The sequence below is a fragment of the Rhipicephalus microplus genome, chromosome 7, assembly GCF_043290135.1.
Source record: "Rhipicephalus microplus isolate Deutch F79 chromosome 7, USDA_Rmic, whole genome shotgun sequence".
Classification (NCBI taxonomy): Eukaryota; Metazoa; Arthropoda; class Arachnida; order Ixodida; family Ixodidae; genus Rhipicephalus; species Rhipicephalus microplus.
This window is the reverse complement of record NC_134706.1, coordinates 35,227,233-35,248,679: the sequence shown is the minus strand read 5'-3', so window position 1 is coordinate 35,248,679 and position 21,447 is coordinate 35,227,233. Positions and strand designations below refer to the sequence as shown.

Genomic DNA, 21,447 nt, shown 5'->3' with positions numbered 1-21,447 from the left:
ATGAACGGTGTGTCGCTCTTATAAATCAGGAAAATAGTCTTTGTAGAATGAGAACGAACAAATAGGAACGAAGACGCTTATAATAATCAATGAGGGTAGACAGGAATGTCTGTTGAATAGAGTTTCTCGCATTAATACCCAGAGAGAAATCTTGTGCAACCGTCCACGAGAATTTCTTAAGAGGCGATGGATTCGTTGATTAAATGTGGAGTTTAACGTCCCAAAACCACCATATGATTATGAGAGACGCCGTAGTGGAGGACTGCGGAAATTTCGACCACCTGGGGTTCTTTAACGTGTACCCAAATCTGAGCACACGGGCCTACATCAATTTCGCCTCCATCGGAAATGCAGCCGCCGCAGCCGGGATTCGATCCCGCGACCTACGAGTCAGCAGCCGAGTACCTTAGCTACTATACCACGGTGACGGGGCAAAAAAAAATCCTAATGGGTGCCGTTGCCACAATGGGAACGATGGTATAGGGTATGCAAGGCTTGTGTTATCTGGCGTCGAGCGAGACTTTGGTTTAAGTGGCAGCTGTAATGAAGGGGAAGTAGATCGGCACAAGGACAGCAGCATCGAGTGCTAGTGAACCCTAATATCTCAGATCTTTAGTTTATAATTCGAGCTATGTCTGTCAGGAACAAGAGATGGTTTGACCGCTTGCTCAGCAACCATTTTTGTTTATTGGCAGTTTTATCTCTAAACTGTTTTTTTTAGATTGGTTTTAACTTCATTTTAGTTTCATTTAGGTATCCTGCCGCCCGATTTTTGGCCCATGCCCATCCCCCTCTGTGGGTGAGCGCCATTCATCTGAGGCCATCAGGATCAGGATCAGGAGTGTGCAGCAGAGTCTCGAGCTAGCAGATCACGCTCGGAACTGTATTCGATAAGCCAACAGCCGTAACGCAATAAGCCATTTGTTTACAGTAAATAAGCATGGGGCCTGAAAATTGTAATGAATAAAAATATGCGTACTTATGCCGTGTGAACACGCGGACGCAAGTATTTTGCCAATACGTGCTGTAATAAGGATGTGACAGAGGTTAGAACAACTGTTTCAGTTTGTTTGAGCGTTTTTTTTTGTTTCGCATGCTGTGACATGCGTGAGCATGTTACGCATGTCGTGACCCAGGTGTGACACTGAAGAAAGTTTAAACGATTTGAACAGAAACATAAACAAGACATTTATTTTTTAGTACAGAGGTTATGCACTTATACCATACACCCACAACTAGGTATGCGCAAAGGCTCTGATAGAGCATACTGCAGGTTTGGTTTACATGTTACTCTTCAATCAAAGGTAGCACTGACGCTTCATGGTAAAAAACTCTACATAATAAAAATAAATATGCTAACATACATGGGGCATATGGTCCTTGTTTACATGCTACAATCAGCTCTTAGCACTACGCTCACTGCCAAAAAAAAAACAATAACACCGACACACGCACACAGAAAATGTGTACACCTACAACTAACTCACTTCAAAGTAAGCCTCGTCCTGTTATTACTAGAACCCTTCTGCTTAGATATGCTGTCATTTCTGCAAGCAACATAATTTTCAAGAAGAGAGTTGTCGACTGGCCTCGGGATTTTTCAAAACTTTAAATCATAGTGGTGGCCATTCATACAAGTACCCAGTTGTTTACAGTCGCTGAGGCAGGTACAGCATTACGCTTTGCAAGGCGGAACGTCAATTTACTTCTGCATGAAACTGATATTCGTGCGTCTTGCATGTTGGGTGCTGAAAAACTACCTTTGTTGCAAGAAGTGCACGCACCATGAATAGCGCTGGAAGCTTTAAGCCTGGCCTGATCATGCTGTCAATTAACGAGTGATCACTTACTTCCACCTCTCTCTCTACTACTGTGAATTGTACGCCACAGTCTACTCACGGCAGGCGCTTCAGTGCATGCATATGGACACCTTAAACTTTAAACTTTATGAACACCGATACGGTTGTATCGCAGCTATCTGCCGCTTACCCGTTTGTTACTTTCTGCTACATGTATGAAGATTATCGTTTTCATTTCTTTTAATACTGCATTTATTCCTAAATGTATTCGATTTCGTTTACCTTGAAGTTTTTTTTTCAACTGTGCGACGCCCCTGTCGCCATGCCGCACCACATTTTGCCATTCGCCTCTTTGCATCGGGTCACTCGCGAAAGAAAGCAACTGAACTTTTGGACCTCCGTCGTAATTTCTTCTAAACGTTTGAACACAACACTAGCCCATGTTTCACACACACGCGAAACACAAAATTCACGGCATACATCTACGTGCACAAACGCTTGCGAAGAGCATAGTGACGCGTACGACGGTGAGTGCAGCACTGTGCGCAAGAGTGTATGCACATGGCGCGCGAGCATGTGCAGACATGCGGCGTGCACCGTTTGACAGGGAACGGAGTGGCAAGTTATGGCAAACGATGACTAGTCATAGAATAACTTACTTGTGCTTTGGCGTAACCGTCCATGTGGTTTTCGATCTATAATACATAACCTAGCTCACATTTCATGTAATGCATGTCTGGCATATGTGCATCACATCTTTTTGACCGGGTCAAATTTGCGATGTGCCTCATTTTTCACGATTTCTCCCACATGGGCCGCAGCTCAGTGAGGTTGGATCGAGGAATATGTCTTGTCAATCCCAGCGCACTTCAAACGCATGTCCATCTACGCGCACTATGTGTATATGAAATTATTCGACCATTTTCTCAATGTATATGAATATCAGTGCGTGCATGTATATTTATTTCCATTGGTTTTGGTGAATTTGGATGAAAATTAATTTCTTTTTGACCTCCTTCTTCTACTTTCCCACTGCTTTCGTAGTATCGTTAAGTTTAGCCGTACTTCTTTTTCAAATTGGCATTTGCGCATCATGCTCTTGCAGGGATTTTGACCATCCTTTATCTCTAGACAATTTCCGCCACAACACATGCCCACTTGTTCACCAACCTCCCCATCACGCTCAAGAACCTCGTCGTCTTCAATCTGAAAAAAAAAGATGAAAATCGCAGTTAAGCGAAGAGCAGTGCGCAATAATTACACGCTAGCACTTCTATTTAAAGTTTAGCGTGTGGAAAATTTCATGCGAAAATATTTACGGTGCTGTAAGTTTCCCAAGAAACTGCATTCTATCTTGCAGTTTTTGGCTTCGGTACACTTGACATTCGCGTTTTTAGCACACTTGTTTAATTTTGTAACGTTAAATTCTTCCCGTGGCCGAAAAGAAATTATAGAAAGTGTTGACGCGATGATGGCTACGAATTAAGATTGGAAGCAGCGAGCTCAAAAGAAGTGCACTGTGACATACAGCTGTGACATACAGCAGTACTTGTTCGTAAAACATTCCGTATAATTTGGTTAATATTGCGATAGCAGTCTCGGCTGGGCTCTGCCGTGTCCGCCGCCGTCATGCACCGTATAAGTATACGTATATATTTGAAAACTGAAGAAAAAATTGGCCCCATATCTACATGCTACACTGCAAATGTCGTCAAACGACAATCGTCTTGCGTGTAGGGAGAGTGAACAAAACGTTCATTTGATGTTCTGCCAAAGAAAATCGGTGCATGGTATTCTGGAGGCGCTGCGTTAGAGTGCCTCGAGCGTGCAGCGGAGGCGAATGAGTGCATCAAGTCACGTCACACGTGAGACATGAGCGCCATCTGGCAGTTTTCTTGGAAAATGAAGTGCGTGACTCTAAGACGGGTGTGCGCGCCCGTCTCAGAGGTGATAATGTGTAGAACACAAGGCGAAAGATAGATGTCACCACCGTCTTGTCTTAGAAAAGTATTGGAAACGCCTTTTTCGTGCAAGCCTTCCATGGTCAGCGCACCGTGATAAGCGCTACGGTCCTCAAAATTGCTTATGTATGCCTTTTCTAGTAAAAGGCTCACATGCAGAATATATACGTGTTGTTATGGCGCCCCACACATGCGCAATAATTGCTTTTTATTTAATAATTGCACAAGCATCACACTGAAGCTTGAGCAACATTGGTGGGCGCTGCGGATGGGGGTTGGCCGTTTTAAGTACATGATGCCGTTAGGAGTGGACAGACAGACAGACAGACAGACAGACAGACAGACAGACAGACAGACAGACAGACAGACAGACAGACAGACAGACAGACAGACCAAAATTTTTTGCGTCGAAGGTCTCCAAGAAAGACTATCGTTTTTAAAAGCCGCCCGCACTCGGCACCCAGATCGTCGCGATGCTCCAATGCGCGCTTATCTGCCACGCGTACTTTGCCCCGCGGATGGGGGTGGTGGTTAGCTGCTTGCGCACGCGCGCTTATCCTTCGGTGGGGAGAATCGTGTGCCTTGGCCTTTCACCGGAAGGATTGCGTTAGTTGCCTGGACCACAAAAGTCAACTTCGCTCTCTCGGCAGGCCCCGTTTGCGGAAAGAGCGCGTTTTTCAAACACAGTGAAGTAACAAGTGGGACACTTGTTAGTTGGCACTCATATCGGTACCTGTGATTACGTTTCGTGCGTCATTTTTGTTTTAACAGCGCATTAAGCGTCTACATGAAAACGTTGTTAGCTCTCGTCATGTGTTTGTTGTTTTTATGCGTCATTTGTGCGTGAGCAGTGCGCTGCACGTTTCGATCTGCTAGCCGTTCTCATGGTTACGTTCCAAGTTATTGCTAACGCATTCATTGCTTCGCCCTTGTGGCGAAATTGTGAGTTTTCCTTCACTATACATTGTTGAAAACTCATTTCCACTTGTACATTTTTGCGTGACTAGTTGATCCGGCATATACTAGCCTCTATGGCAATTTACTTTATATTGCTACGCTAATGCGACAGTGAGGACGAAGAGGGGGACGAAGAGCGCTTGTCTTGCCTAGATTGGTTCATCCAAGTCTTCTGCACTTTTCACATTTTTAAAGAAACATTTATTATTGTTCTTATCTAATTTCTCTCTTTTTTACGAAGCATTGTGTAAAAATTTCTAATAAAGGTAGAGTGTGGCCAATCCCTTTTGCGGGTATGAGCCAAGATCTAGGCGACAAGACAAGACATGGGTGGATCGGTGCCGGGCGGCAGCCATTCAGCCCTTTTCCATCAGTCCACCTTCCGATAAACATCTTTCATCGTAACAATACTATTACGACAACAAGTGATTCTGTACAATTATTCCTTCACTTTCGAAGTGGGATGAATGAACCTTTCCCGATATCTAAGCACGTGTTATCGAGAAATTGCTCCATTTACATGAACGGATATTATTATATACTATGCGCTATGGCTGTCGTTTGTATGTTCTTACCGGTGCCGTTTCGTATCCCTAGTTGTCGCGAGTGTTTCGCTCCAGTGCAACGCAACGTTTGAGCTTCTCGGTAGCAAATTCTTCCAAAACACTCACTGGCGAAATTTGCAAACACTCGACAAATTGGTACGTTTTCACTAGGCTGGATGTCTCGAAATCTCTTTGGTCACTTTTTGACGTGTTCATTTATTGTTTTGTAGAGTGGAACCACGTCAAGCGTCTATCATTTTTTAGTTGAAGCTTGAACGTCGTTGTGTCATAATTTTAATCGCTGTCCTATTGACACCCGTATCATCACATTTTACCTCCGCTGCGAGACGTTTGCCTTTTGAATTTTATCTCTAGTTTACCGTTTCCCAGGCTTCCCAGAACTTCAATGCCTGTCTGATGTCTAGAGGCCCAATGGCATTCGAACAAATTATCTTGAATGAACGTTCAATCGAGCCGTCCTAGTGTAATGAAAATGGTTTTGAAATTTCCTCCCTTAACATTCTTTGCCTCTTTGGAGTAAGAGACATAATGACATCTACCCATATTTTCTGACGATAGGCGTTTTTATTCGCCATCCTTCAACGCATCGAATTCAAGTATATCAGGAGAACAGAATGTAACATGTAAAAAAACATCAGCGGTAAATAGGACCGGAAAAAATGCAGTCCGGAGTGTCTTGCCCAAAATGTATATGAAAACGAGGTGCGTCCTAAATCGCTTACAACAGCCTTAGTTTACTCAAATGGTAGTGACGTACCGTAAAGAAAAACATTCATTCTCGGCAAGGAAAATATATTACTGAAAACCGTGCGTTTTCATTTCTTTCTTCGAGTTGTTCGAGTGAATTCGTGAACAGTATATTCATTTCAATCATACGCGCCACCTTAGGTCTTCTCACTAGTTATTGTATTTTACATTTGAGAAGCAGGCTGTATACATGGCAAAACTTAGGTCATTAAACTTGTCTGTGCTAGATTCCCAGATTCTCTGCCGCGACAAGTGCGAGTATCCGTCCCCCTTCAGCTCGTTGAATAAAAAAAGAAGCTTACAAAAATACCAAATCTGGCAAGGTATTTTTCTTGCGTGCCACTTCAAAAGGTGTTAGGTATCTGAAGACAATAAAATGCTTAGAAGAAAATAAAGCGGTATGGCAATGAAAGGATACCAAGCACGGTGTCCCGTCTCTGAATCTTCCCTGATTAGCCTCAGCGAGAACCGTAATACGGAAAGCATCGGTCTCTCCGTTTTCTCCTTCTTCTATTTCTTCTTCAGAACATAGCGTGACGCAGGATTTCATTGTGACATTCTGAAAAAGAAAAAAAAAGTAATTACAGGTCTTTACTTTTTGTTGCAGCTACACGTGTGCGCTGCGCCACTGGCCTGCAGTGTTTTACTCAAGCCAGCCGCACCGCCGCCGAGGTCTCGATAGTGATCATGCCGCCACCGCCGCACCCAATTGCGGCGTGCCGTGGATGATGATGCGGATGACGATGAAGAACAAGCGCGTTCCAGACCACGAATTCTCTTTCTGCCATTTTCTCTTTCTGCCTCACATTGACCAGTTTACTGTCAATGTGAGGTTGTGTTTCCTTCACGCCGGAAGATGTACATGCCGAGGTTTTACCGCACGATCTCTACACGTGACATAATACACCAGCGTCATTAAGCAACCAGGACGCTCTGAAAGGCTTTTTGGAGCCCCAACACTTACCTCTGGAGGACAAAAAGGTCCACACTGGTATGTTGTGGTAAGTGGTCTTGTGGCGATAATGACTGGAACGGTAGAAAACAACGAAATATTGCGATTTTTTTTTTGTCGTTAACGGAAGTAACAAGATTACAAATAGAAAGGTTCTGTAGCGCAGCTTTTCTGCAACTTGATGGTGCTGTTAAATTATTTAAAGCTGGGAAAATCTTCAAATCTTCAATCAACCGAGAAAGGGTATCTATTAGGATCCTAAAAAACAAATTTCACTGCATCAGTAGTGCTTTGCCTTTACCGCTAAAGAAAAAGTTTTCATGCAATTACGTTGCAGAAATCGTCTTAATAAAGTATTTTCTCGCTTCACAAGTTTTGCAAACTGCGTGACAAAACAGCTGAATGCACAGTAACCGGTTTTATTTAACTTTATTACTTGTATTTATTCCCTCACGTTATGGATGGCACCGAATTCAAAGGTAAATCAGGGCCGACGCACAGGTTCTCAAATGGGATTGCGCTGAACCCAAGAGTTACGCGAAAGACATATCTCCAGGTTTCCGCGAGTTGCCAGAACAAATGCAACCCACACCCGTTTCACCTCCATGAGCAATTGATTTTTATATGCGACGCATCTTGTGTCAGGGGCTGTGTCTCCCTTCCCTCAGTCCTGCGGTGTCCACCCCCCTCCCCCTGTGCACGCGCGTCCACTCCTCTTCTACGCTCTCTATTCTCCTGACGCCCACGCCAACATAGTACATGTCCACTCTCTCTCCTCTCCTACACTCCCCCCTGTAACTCCTCTAGGAATTCTCGACTCTATGGAGCGGCGCGCACGGCAGGTGGTGCGACAGCTGCATACTCCGCTGTGGCGCCGCGGTTTAGTTTCGCGGCATAAAGTGACGAAGCGTGCTCCTTACTCCTTCCTGCGCAACTCCGCGATGGGCGTCAGCGTCAACGCGACCACCATTGTCAGCGTTAGCGCCTGTATAGTGCCTAGAGCATTCCAGGCACTTTAGCGCCTGCACAAGCTTCTAATAAAGTACATTATCTCCCGTTCAAGTTAACCATCTCCACGCTGCTTCCTATTCACGCATGGTTCCTTTTAGCGAGAGATTGTGTAATTTTTTTAACACGAAAGTGTTTTATGCCGCGGCTCACCAGGACTTCAATGACGTATTGCCGTCACGGAAGTGACGTCAAAAAATACGCACGATGAGAAGAGGGAAAAAATGGTCCGTCATCGGGAGTCGAACCAGTGACCTGTGGGTCCGCGGCAACAGATGCCGAGCAAGCTGTTCAGTGCGCCATGGTCACATTTTTTTGCTTTATTGCGTTCTTGACTTCAGATTAAGATAGTCGAGCAATCATACATCATACTCGTTTCATACACGTTTATACATAAAATATATGACATCCTCATCACAGTCATTCGTGTTATACATATCACGCACTCGGACTACAAGTGCTACGAAACACTCATGAACAGATGGTACTCTTTTATCACAGCGTCTTTAAGCCAGCAAGCTGCACCACACATAATGTAGACCAAGTAAAAGATAACATCCAAATGCTGAGCAAAATTTCCAAAGGGCAGAGAGCGTATGCCGTGTGGATGAAGAAATCGGTCTATCTTGAAAGTCTTCTGCAATATATGCCCTAGAACAATATGACATTCTTACAATCAATAAAGACATGTTCAATAGTTTCTGACTGATTACACTGGCAGCACACATTTCCTCATACTACATAAATCCCTCTGCTTTGCGACATGTTTTCAGAGGCAAGGTTCCTGTGTGTAGTTTGAAAAAGATGGTCTTTACGTTGAGCGGTATCGACATGTTTTCAACTCGTTTTAGAACATATTGTCGACGTCAGATGTTCCGTTGAAATGGCGCCGAGGAACCGTAGAAGGAAATCCTTGGTACCCTGCGGCGCGATACGGGCAATACCGAACTATGTGGCCTGCTTCCCCACAGTGAAAGCACAGGGGCCTATGATAAGGGGTACGCCAGATGTCAGTTTTGCGAAGTGGTGGCCGCCTCGGCATCGAAGTTTCTCTGTAGTACCAAGGCGCTGTCGGCGGATGTTGCTGGTGGTACTGATATGGTGTCGGTACGTTCGCTGGCTGTCGGCGGACTACGTCTGCATAGCTTGCCCTGGGAGTGCTCGTGTTCGGCTCAGGAAGTGAGAGCGCTTGCCTGATCTCCTGGCGTACAACTTCCGTTACTGAGGCGATCGCGCAGTCATTCGGTTTGGCGACGAGTTTCTTGACCTCTTCTTGTACGATTTCTCGTATCAGTTGGCGCAAAGAACCTTCGTCGGGTGTTGTTGCTGTGGTAGAGGCTACCACGCTGATCGGTGCACTGTGGGTTGGGCGGTCATACTGGCGATAACGTAGATGCAGTGCGCGTTCGATAGATGTCGCCTGCTTGGAGAATTCATCCACACTTGTAGGCGGGTTTCGTACGAGGCCAGCGAACAGCTGCTCCTTAACGCCCCGCATGAGGTGGCTAACCTTTTTAGCTTCGGGCATATTAGGATCTGCTCGACGAAATAGCCGCGCCATGTCCTCAACAAACATCGTAACGGATTCATTTGGTTTCTGAATCCGTGACTCGAGGAGACGCTGTGCAATTTCTCGTCTTTCAGTGCTCGCGAACGTGTCGAGAAACTTCTGCCGGAACTCGTCCCAAGACGACCACACGCGATTCGTGAACCACGTTCGGGCTCCGTCTTGAAGCGGAAAATAAACGTAGCCCAATTTCTGTGTGGTGTTCCAACCGTTAACATTCGCTGTGTGCTCGAATTCCTCGAGCCAGTCATGTGCATCCTCATATGCGTTTCCGTGGAAGTCAACCGGAAGTCGAGGGTTCAAAACAGTTACCTGTGTCGTGCTTGGGCTGGACATGTTGGGGCCAGTGCTTCCAGGCGCCGTCATGCTTTCTGGCACAGTCACGCTTTCCGGCAATGGACCAAACTCCGGGCTGAGGCCTAACAGGCGCCGGCTGCTGCGGTGAACGGGGGTGTCGATGCGCGGAATTGTTTCTTGACCAGATGCGGGGCTGTTGTCAGGCGTCCCGAACATGTACCCAGCGCCTCCACCAGTATCACAATGCAGAAACAGCAGCAGTCGAATCCAGGGAACTCACTTTAATTGTATTAGAATACTGGTAAACTGATCAGAAGAGAACCTCGTCTTCTTCACTCGCTGCGCGTGTTCTTCGTTGTTCTCTTCGTGCTGCATATTCCATGTGGCAATATTGGCCAAACGCTTTTTCAAACATTGATCTATAAAGGGGTACAGGGAATTAACTGTCAACTAGATCCTTCGGAAGGCGCTTTCTTTTCACGTTGGATAAGTAATCCATAGAATACCTTGAACCTAGGAATCGATACGGCAACACCACTTCGCGGAAGAACGGCGGCAAGGATCATCGTTCTCTCTCTGTGATCATACAGAGAAGTCAGGCATGTGATCAAGTAACATTGTTTGAAACAAACAACATAAAAAGGCATCTCTCTGGTCTGTTAACAGCGTGAAATGAGATACTACTTGGTTCAGAAACAGATGAATCAAAGAAAGACTTCCTTTCTTGAATCGCTCAACAAATTTGTTCTTGATGTGCACTCCCACGTAGAGCTCCTAACGAATCTAGCAAACGCCCTGTGAATTTTCTGTAGGCTTCTACGCGTGTAGCTAAGTGCTTGCAAAAGGTACATAATTCTAGCAGCTAGACAAACATTACATATTGCGGACCGAGAGAAAATTGATAATTCCCGGCATCCTCATATTTCATCTGTCACCCGCAGTTCCTTTCTTTTCTCAAACCAAAGCGATTATATGTACAAGCACTGCTTACTGGGTGAGTTGGTGTATGATAAATTGATATTGCTTTAGCGCAGCTCAGTTTCAGCGTAATGGAAAGATACTACGCAGTCAAAAAGGGGAAAGACAGACGACAGTGTGAGCGCTTACTTCCAACTTTTGGTCATTGCGTACCCTTATACAACACATTATATAGCTCATTCCATGTGACGCCACACACATGACAAAACCGTACACGTGTGGCACAGCACACTATCAAGGAAACCTAGTTGTGATCTGATTTCAAATTAACAATTTTATATCAATGCTTCACAGCTCGCGCTCCGGAAAATTGAGCTCTTTTTGAGATAAAGCCACAGACGGCGCACTCACACACAGCTTCGCACATTTTGCGATAGCGTTTGCCTAATTAATTTCCCGTGTCAACTGGTTACGACTGTGGCCCAAGATGACACACTGGTCAAAGAATGGAGTGCCTCCACACGCCTTACAATGCATATCCAGGAAACCACCAGAATAAATCTTGTTTGCTACATTGCAAGAGTGCTCGCGCAAGCGGTCATTAACACACCTACCAGTCTGCCCAATGTAAACCGCGCCCCACGACAGCACGAAGATGTACACAGAAGCTAGGGTGCATTCAACAAACTTAGTTACATGCTTCTTTCAAGAGGTGGGTTGCACCTCCTTCTTGGGGTTGGTAAGCTTACATAGACGGCTTAGTTCGTCTGCAGAGAACACCACGCGGACATTTCCTCTCAGGACTATTTTTTCGAATGGTTTGAATTCAGATGCACGTACCGAATTACACTGGTTTTCTCAGCATCGGGCTCACCATTAGTCTGAGGCCGTCCCTTCGTAGGTGGCCCATGCAACAGGCCCTCAGCTACCGACACCTGCACCAACACTGGGTAGGATGCCAAGGATAACTGCTTGCTTTGCCTTGCAAAAGTAGTGGCCATAGTGTAGTGGCATGACTTCATCAGGGCATTTCTAAAACATAACCTGGCCATCCCTCGTTGTATCAGTTTTGAATGCGCCGAATCGTACTGCAAGAGAGACTTTTCCGACCGCGGTTCATAGCACCAGCCAGTGTGCTCAAACGAAAAACCGAAACGATGGTCAAAAAGTGGATTGTGCCTCCTTGCGGTGTTTCGTACGACACTTCAAGTTGTACAAGACACTCCTTAATTATTGGCAGAATTTCTGCAGCCTGCAACTCAATCTCAAGTGAAGTAAACTCAATAAAGAACAAGAATCGTCCACATACCGAAAAATCTGTCGCACCTTCGTCTGAGCGAGCTTATCAGACAGCAAAACATTAAGACGGACGAGAAAACGATCGCTCAGTATGGGTGCAGTGCACGATCCTATGCATACCCCCGTTTTCTGTAGATAAAAAGCGTTGTCCCATTTAATAAAAGTTGACACGACATAAAGTTGTAAAAGCTCTGAAAAATATCAGCTATATATCAGGGCGTCATTCAGGAACCTTATGGCACCATATTCATCAATGGACTGTTCGACTACTTCGAGCAGGTCTTTATAAGGAATCGATTAAAAAAAATCTTTAATGTCAATGGAAAATGCTTGGCAACCTTTATCAGCCTTAGTTTCTAAAAAAAAGTGATTATTTCATTCGAGTTTCTTATCAGGAAGAGGTCTTTAATGGATAAACACTTAAGCTTGACTTGTAACAACAGTGCTGCCGGCTTCTGCCAGGAGTCGTATTCTGACACAATAATCCTTAGAGGAACGTCAACTTTATGGGCTTTTGCACTGAATTTAACCTATAGGTGGTTCAGTTTGCTATTTCGTGATGACTTCTCTGATTTACCAAAGTTGAGGTTCTTGCATAGCTAAATAGCTGAGGACTTTACTTTGCTTAGTGACATGCCATCGCACCGCTTGAAGACTTTGGCAACGGCACTGCTGGCTTTTTCACGAAACACCCCCGTAGGAAGCACACAGAAGCCACCTTTCTTATCAGCTGGTAGCACACATAGAGAATTGTCCGTCAGCGACGCGCTTAACCGAGAGTTTCGAACGTGCTACCTTAGAGCGGGAAACCACGTCAACACCCTGAGAAATGAGACGTGGAACTGCTTCTTCTGTTGCACACTTTGACACTTGCCTCACGAAAGTCAACAGTTCTTCGGGTCTTCTCCTGGTTTCCACCGCGAACTTGAGACCCAACGACAGAGCGTCATGAATGTAGCCCGGAAGGTTAACCTGCTTTGTCACGTGCACACGGTTGTGGCGTTCGGGAGCTTTCCTAAGGAGACGGCTCTGGAGCTGTCTCAAGCAGACCTGCCACTGAACGTCCGTATTCTGGGTGATCAGACGGGAAAACGTGCACAGGTTCTTGTCCAACAACGAGGGATTCGTTTATATTGCCACCCAGAGTTGTGAGCCGGCAAGCCCTGTCGAGCCAAAAAGGGAAAAGAGAACGAAGAAGTGTGGTTAGCGCCTCGTTTGAAGATACACGTTCGTGTCTTTCTGCCCAGCTGTTGCTGTCTTGTCTTCACGGCTCTTGGTGCGTGACAATATATACGCGTAACCGCGTGAAGACAAGTTGCTTGCTCGAAAGCATCCTCGTTGCCGTCGATGTGATGAATGCTCTTCTCGTTTGCGCCACAATCACAAAAACATTTCCGAGTGGCAGGCAGTCCCTTTAAGCATAGAGTTTCCTAACATCAACTAGAGAGGACTCTGTCGCTGCGATCGTTCAGCGACAGTGGGAATGATGGGTAGTACACACATTTGCCTAATCTTCGTACTTGCGGGTGGTGAATCGTACTTGAGGCTTCGTTTATTGCGGTGTTTTGGTTTTGTTTTGAAAAAGAAAAATTCAAGCCTTTTGAGCTTCGTGACCCGATTTGGAAAGGTGAGTCTAAAAGAGCAAGGTGGTGAAGCACAACACCTGAACATTTGCTGATTTTTGTTTCGTGACAAAACAGCACCAAGCCACACGAACACACCCGGAGCCAAAATCAGGCCGGAAGTACGAAGATTAGACAAGTGTGTGTACTACCCATCACTCCCATGCTCACCGAAGCGCCGTGTGTTGCAGCTCCCATAGACACTAGCCCCAGAGTTCCCTCTAGTGTATATTAGGAAACTCTATGCCTTTAAGTGTCTGCTATGCCGTAAGTATTTCTTTTGCGAGTCAGCAACGAGCCCACTACACGTGCACTCACACAGCTGCTGTCTTTGTTTATGGTTGTGCTGCTGATGATTACATCTGTTAGAGCGCTTTGTATACAAAATGCGTGAGTCTCTAAAACACCCAATGTTTGCTAAATTCACAGATTTTGACATCCGGCGTGAATCTAAACTTATGCCCGGGGAAGATACCTTTCCCTAGGTGACATTCATATGTGCTTTTCCAAAGCAGTTTCAACAAATATTTCGGCTTGCTGGTCGAATACTGTTTATCACGCAGATGCGTCTTGAGTTCGATCCTCACTCGGACCATGAAATTTTTATTATTTATTTTATTTGCATCATTCTTGTTTCTTGAGTCAGAGAGAAGGTGATTTTTCGCTCGAAACCAACGACGCCGACGCCGGAATCGCTGTGAAACGATCTCGTTATTGCTGTTGCGTTAATATTGCCGCGCTCGAAACAGAGAACGAAGACGATGTGCGTGCCAACATTTTCGTGAAAAGGGACACTGAAAAAGACGACGTGCTTCTGTTTAGGTCTCTTGCTCTTGGCTCCTGCATAAAAACACACGCCGTCGGTTCTAGGACTCAACGTCTCGGTGATCTGCTTACGTTGAACCGCGACAATATTCTACTACGGAGCTATACTGGTGCTTGAAACTGCTTAGGGGAAAAAAGGAAACCCACTCTGTGCACTCTAGGCTCGAGATACCCAGTGCGCCGTGTGTCATGCCTATTGCCATATAGGCTTCATGTTAGGCACAGTAGCACGTTAACTGACGCAGTATAGTGCGTTATAAGAGTTTAATAACACCAGGTTTCACACAATGCAACTTGGCTTGAACTTTGAAAAACTGCCCACCCACTCAAAAAGCTCAGCCATAATTCTTTATCGTCATTGATCACATTATCTCTCTATATCAGCCACAGCATCAAAAAAGGCAATATATATATATATATATATATATATATATATATATATATATATATATATATATATATATATATATATATATGTTGTAGGCGGTGTGTATCACACACATAGAGGATGTGCTTGCTCTCTGCAACCGTTTCAGCACATCCATGTCTGAATCGGAGAGAATTCGTCATCCATTGAAAGGGATCGGCACGGACGCGTTCAATGACTTGGTCATACAAAACCCGACCACAGTCACTGACGTTGTTGCCACGTGCCAACGCCTAGAGGAACTTGAGTCCCAAGGCTTACCGCCGGACAGCGCTGAAAATACCACCACGACTTATGTCTCATTGCGTGCTATGATCCGGGCGATTATACGGAAAGAGCTGCAATCTTTCGGCCTCTCAACGACACCAAGTCCACCACCTCCCTCCAACACTTCTTTGCGCGACGTTATCAAAGAGGAGTTGGCGTCCATGACCGGGCCAGCGTATGTATACTCTCCGCTACCTCGACTCCAGCCGACGTACGGGCAAGTCCTCGCTGGTTCACCACCCGTCGTACAACCGATGCCCGCACACTCGACGCCTGTCCCACTGGCTTCGTTAACTACAAGTGCGCCTAGCCAGCCTGTCCACCCACCATGGCGGCCATCTCGTCCGATCTGTCATTACTGTGGCTTCCGGGGCCACATTGCACGCTTCTGTCGGAAGCGTCAGCAGGACGAGCGTCGTGGATTCGACCCCTACGGACGGGATGATGAGACAAGCGGGTCCGCTTTCCAACGTCGTCCTTATGATCCGCCGCTACGTCACTCACCGTCTCCGACTGCGACATCTGAGCCAACCCCTTCGTACCGCTCTACTAGACACCGCTCACCATCACCCCTCCGCCGCTCCACGTCTCCATTGCGACCTGTCTCGCAATTCACCAACCAACGCCCGGAAAACTAACCTCTGTAGCTCTTGGAGGAAAGCTGCATCGAACGAAAAGACAGAAATTCCTCCAGTGCGTCCATACAATACGATATCTGTTTTAATAGAAGGTGTGTACGTGGACGCTTTAATAGACACTGGTGCTTGTTTGTCTATGATTGATCGTTCCTTGTGCTCACGTCTGTGAAAAGTCACCACCCCTTATGATGAACCTACACTGCTCGCTGCTCAAGGGGATGCCATTAGACCTGCCGCTATGTGCACCGCTTGTGTTTTCATAGCTGGTCTTCTCCATTTTGTGCTATTTGCCGTGCTGAATTCGTGTGCCCACCAACTTATATTAAACTGGGATTTTCTGTCTACGGCGAACGCTTCCATCTGCTGCCGAGAAAATGTTGTTCATATGATGGAAACCGACTATGCCCTTTATGCGGATGACAAGCCCGTTTGCTTGCTCGCTGCGGAAGATACCGAGCTACCACCTGATCATCAGCGAATAGTTACCATCACTTCTAATGTGATCGACTCTGGTGACGTGTTTGTCCAGCCATCTGCACGCTGTCTCGCAAGAGGTATAGCCCTTGCTTCAGGTCTAGCGCGGTTCCACAATGGCTCCGGATTTCTCTATGCTGCACACCAGACGTCCGAGAAAATTCTCATTCCTAAAGGCACCACAATGGCTTGCGTTACCGAATCCCGATTTGTCTTTGTTGCCCCGCTTATGCCAGCGTGTTCTGACTTTCCTTCTATTGGACGTTCATCAAGCGTTTCTGTTCTTGCTGCGGCTATTAGTCCAGAGCTGACCTCTTCACAGACAGATGAGTTGTTTGCCTTGCTACAAAAGCATAGGAGATTGTTTAATGCCCATTCCTCCTCTCTGGGACAGACGTCCTTTATTAGGCATCGTATCCAGACCGATGGCACTTCCATCGTACGCCGTGGACCATATCGCGTCTCTTCATGCGAGTGTGAGGTCACTGAACAAAATGTAGCCGATATGCTGCTACGGAACATTATACGTCCCTCGACGAGTCGTTGGTCATCCCCTGTTGTTATAGCAAAAAAAAAAAGATGACTCCGTGCGATTTTTCGTGGACTACAGAGCACTTAATAAGATTACCCACAAGGATGTTTACCCCACGCCGCGCATAGACGATGCCTTGGATTCACTGCAAGGTGCCAAGTACTTCTCAAGCCTAGACCTGCTTTCGGGTTACTGGCAAATACCCATGCACGAGGATGACAAAGAAAAGACAGCGTTTTCAACACTAGATGGGCTGTACGAATTCAATGTCGTGCCGATTGGCCTTTGCAATGCTCCAACAACATTCGAGCAGATGATCGACACAGTCTTACGAGGCTTGAAATGGAAAAATTGCTTGTGCTATTTAGACGATATTGTTATTTTTTCGTCAACCTTCTCTCAGCACTTGCAACGACTGGACGAAGTTCTCACGTGCCTTGCAAACGCAGGCCTTCAGCTGAACACCAAAAAGTGCCGTTTTGCGAGCAAGACCATGAAAGTGTTAAGCCACATCGTAAGCAAGGACGGTATTCGTCCTGATCCAGACAAGATTTCTGCTGTCCAACACTTCCCGCGTCCTAAAAAAGCCAAAGATTTGCGCAGTTTCCTCGGCCTCGCTTCTTATTTTCGCCGATTCATTCGAGACTTTGCCTCAATAGCTTCACCATTGCACAAGTTGTTCGGATCAGGCGTCGCCTTTGTGTGGTCTCCTGAATGTGAAGCGGTGTTTGCCCAACTGAAGTGTGCACTCACATTCGAACCAGTCCTCTGCCATTTCGACGAAACCGCGCTCCTGCATACAGACACTAGTGGTCAAGGCATTGGTGGAATTCTCCTACAGCGAGACAAATCTTCACGTGAGAAGGTCGTCGCATACGCGAGCCGTGCACGGACCCCTGCAGAAAGGATTATACCGTCACCGAACAGGAGTGCCTTGCGGTCGTATGGTCGATACAAAAGTTTCGACCTTATCTTCACGGCCGCCACTTTACTGTGGTTACGGACCATCACGCCTTGTGCTGGCTCTCGACAATCAAGAACTTGTCCGGCCGCCTTGGTCGCCGCATTCTTCTCTTGCAAGAATACGAATTCACAATTACATACAAGTCGGGAAACAAACATCAAGACGCCGACGCACTTTCGCGTTGCCCGCTCTCTTCGGGGCCACTTAACGAATCCGCCACTGCCGCACTCGAGGAGCTTTCGGCCATCTCTTCCCTACATGTTTCGTCTTTAGCTACTGTGGAGCCAACTTCTCCGAGCGAGTGTGGTTTGTTCTTACCTCCCCGACGTGCTGACCCTTACTGTCGCTGCATCATGGACCGTCTTGACGGGACTTGCCGGCCCCCTAACGTCCGTCTTCGCCGACAGCTGACGCAGTTCAAGCTCAACAACCACGTCATGTACCGTCATATCTACCACCCTGATGGTCAACGCTGGGTGCCCGTTCTACCTCGCTCTCTTCGGGCTCAAGTCCTCAAGACATATCATGACGACATGTCTGCTGGACACATGGGCTTCCAGAAAACGTATGACCGCATAAGATGTCACTACTACTGGTCGGGCTTCCACCTGTGTCGCGAAGTACGTTGCCTCATGCGCCCTTTGTCATCTTCGCAAGCTGCTGACATCAACTCGATGTGGACAATTACAACCACTCCCGTATCCCCTGCAACCATTTGAGGTAGTTGGCGTTGACCTGTATGGTCCGCTTCCTATGACTGTCACGGGCAATTGATGAATAGTTACAGCTGTCGACCACCTGACCAGCTACGCCGAAACAGCTCCCGTGCCTTCTGAATCAGCTTCGGAAGTGGCTGACTTCATTCTTCGAGCAATAATCCTTCGTCACGGAGCTCCTTCTGTAATTCTGAGCGACCGTGGAAGAGTATATCTTTCACAACTCGTCGAAGAAGTGCTCAAGGCATCCGGCACTACACACAAAACAAGCTCCAGTTACCATCCTCAGACGAACGGCCTGACTGAGCGCTTTCATCGTACACTATCAGATATGATAGCGATATATATCGAACCGGACCACAGAAACTGGGACACCATTTTGTCATTTCTCACTTTTGCGCACAACCGGTTACTCACCATTCTACCTCGTCCGCGGTCGCTTCCCCTCTTCTTTCCTCGATGTTTCGTTCTTCTCTGCGCCTGTTAAACCATGTTCATCTTCAAGTGAAGAATACGTGTCTCGTCTACTTCATTGCCGCCAGCTGGCTCGCGCCAACACTGAAACCAAGCAATAGGATCACAAGCTTGAATGTGATGCCTCCCATTGTGCCGTGTCTTTCAGCCCTGGCGACAAAGTCCTCCTTCTTACACCCATTCCCACTACCGGCCTGTGCGAGAAGTTTCAATTACGTTTTATTGGCCCCTACACTGTCTTAGAGCAAACGTCTCCTGTCAATTATAGCGTGGCACCCACTCTTCTTCCAACGGACCACCACTGGCGGCCAGCATAAATAGTCCACGTATACCACATGAAGCCTTTCATACGGCGTTCCTCTTCGCTTCAAACTGCGGCCAAGAACTGCGGTCAGGATGACCGCTTTCACGTGGGGGGGGGGGGGGGGGGGGGTTAGTGTAGGCATTCATTAAGCACATCTGCTATCTTTACACATGTTCATCATCATAAGTGGTCGCCATCTTCATCTGCTGTGGGGACTTGGCTTGCCTGAGTTCTGTGCCTTGGGTGTGGTCGCTTCGTCGTGTCTTCTGGGCCTAGTAAAGGTCGCCTTCACCGTTGCTTCGCAAGATATATGCACACACACACACACACACACACACACACACACACACACACACACACACACACACACACACACACACACACACACACACACACACACACACACATATATATATATATATATATATATATATATATATATATATATATATATATATATATATATATATATATATATATATTGAACGAAATTCCTCAGTTGAATGATGAATGGTGACATAGCGCATGTTCCCCTAGTTCTTAAAACTCTAATTCTACCACTCTATCACGGTTGTCATTATTGATGACGTAGGGTACCTTGCAACTGTACGTGTGATGGGCGCCCCAAGGGAGTTTACAAGGGGCTGTAGTGAGGCCGGTCCTCTTGCCCTCATTGTGACTGTGCTGCGCATTCCGCGCAGGTCTGACATTTTTACACATAAGACACTTACCTGTGGACACAGCGCTGACAAGTGCCATCCGTAAAGGATCCATGACTTAGATCGCGAAGGATTTTTTGTGTAGCCAAACGATTTCGCTGTTCGAGCTTTATATTGGCCTACACGCTCCTTGCCCTCTCAGAATCTACCAGGGACTGGAAAGATATTTGCAATTCATATTTATCCTCATGCCTTGCAAAAAATTTTTTCCACGACATTGTTTCCGAGTTAATTTACTGACGTGTAGTAAACCTGCCATACGATACCAAATTTATTTCAAGCGTTATCTTTTCGTGTCGGGAGAAGTGGTGACTGTCAATGGAGAACGCTCTTCAAAAAGTTCACGGCAGTGCGAGTCTTCACTAACTCAAATCGACTAACCGATAGAACGTGTACGAAAGTCTTTTGAAGCGCTCTAAGTTTAGTTTGTGGTGTCAAACTGTATGTGTTCTACGGTGACATGTATGCACCGATAAAAATCTGTTTTAACTCAGAGTTTAACTCCCAGTTGACATTTTAAACGCGACGCACTTTTTAGCGAGCTTCGGCGACTTTGACCGCATCTATCTATCTATCTATCTATCTATCTATCTATCTATCTATCTATCTATCTATCTATCTATCTGTCCGTCTGTCTGTCTGTCTGTCTGTCTATCTGTCTGTCTGTCTGTCTGTCTGTCTGTCTGTCTGTCTGTCTGTCTGTCTGTCTGTCTGTCTGTCTAGCCGCCTACGACTTTTAGCTCTCCTGGTCGTTTCGATAATGGGATCTGTACCAAAATTGGTATGTCATTACATGACTGCATGGAGAACGTAAATGACAGGCCCCAACGTGTAAATCATGACATGCATGTCATGTAAGTTATGACTGCACGCCACGCTCATGGAGAGCTCGCGGTCGTTTCACTAGCTTCACATATACCAAATTTGGTGTTACGTGACGTGAATGAGTGACGAACATGGTGTATGACTGGTGCAAACATGATAATTATGACATGCGTGTCATGTAAGACATGACTACATGCTACGCTCATAGTGCGCTCGCGTCCGTTTCGCTAGCTCCACAAATACCAAATTTGGTATCTTTTTTCGTGAATAGACGACGAAAGTAAATGACAAGTTGAAACATGATAATCATGACATGAAAGTGATCTACGGCATAATTTACGTCCGCCTCGTAACATTGTGCTGATCTTAAAGTGACATATCAACGTTCCTCATTCGTGCTTCGCATATTATAGATGGCCTCTGTTCGTGTGATCTGACAATTGTTTTGTTTTGTTTTTGCATACAAAAGTACAATATCGTAAGGTGACATGTGTTAGTGGATGACTCCATAATGATTAAGATCACCTAATTCAGTCAGTGGAGATTTCTCGTGCTTACGTGGGCTTCGGCGCGCATACGTATTGTTCGT

At 46.2% G+C, this 21,447-nt stretch overlaps 1 protein-coding gene across 2 annotated transcripts; it reads right to left on the bottom strand.

Annotated features, from left to right (window-relative positions):
- Positions 1-2,733: 2,733 nt before the first annotated feature.
- On the bottom strand, positions 2,734-20,202 carry LOC142767411 (uncharacterized). Of its 2 annotated transcripts, none has more exons than XM_075869005.1 (4): positions 20,046-20,202; positions 6,995-7,056; positions 6,449-6,589; positions 2,734-3,005 (listed from the first exon to the last, which is right to left on the bottom strand). In XM_075869005.1, the coding sequence occupies exons 1-4, from the start codon at positions 20,086-20,088 to the stop codon at positions 2,796-2,798; spliced, it is 456 nt and encodes a 151-aa protein (XP_075725120.1). In that variant the 5' UTR covers positions 20,089-20,202; the 3' UTR covers positions 2,734-2,795. The 2 variants fall into 2 exon arrangements, with proteins under 2 accessions (XP_075725120.1, XP_075725118.1); XM_075869003.1 differs by lacking the exon at positions 20,046-20,202 and adding an exon at positions 12,082-12,229.
- Positions 20,203-21,447: the final 1,245 nt, after the last annotated feature.

Bases quoted from the DNA above. Each gene is read 5' to 3' on its own strand.
- LOC142767411 (XM_075869003.1), bottom strand. From the start codon at position 12,133: ATGTTTTGCTGTCTGATAAGCTCGCTCAGACGAAGGTGCGACAGATTT. The intron at 6,590-6,994 runs GTAAGTGTTGGG...TTTCTTTTTCAG, and splicing joins GACCTTTTTGTCCTCCAGAG to AATGTCACAATGAAATCCTG. The intron at 3,006-6,448 runs GTATCCTTTCAT...TTTTTTTTTCAG, and splicing joins GAGACGGGACACCGTGCTTG to ATTGAAGACGACGAGGTTCT.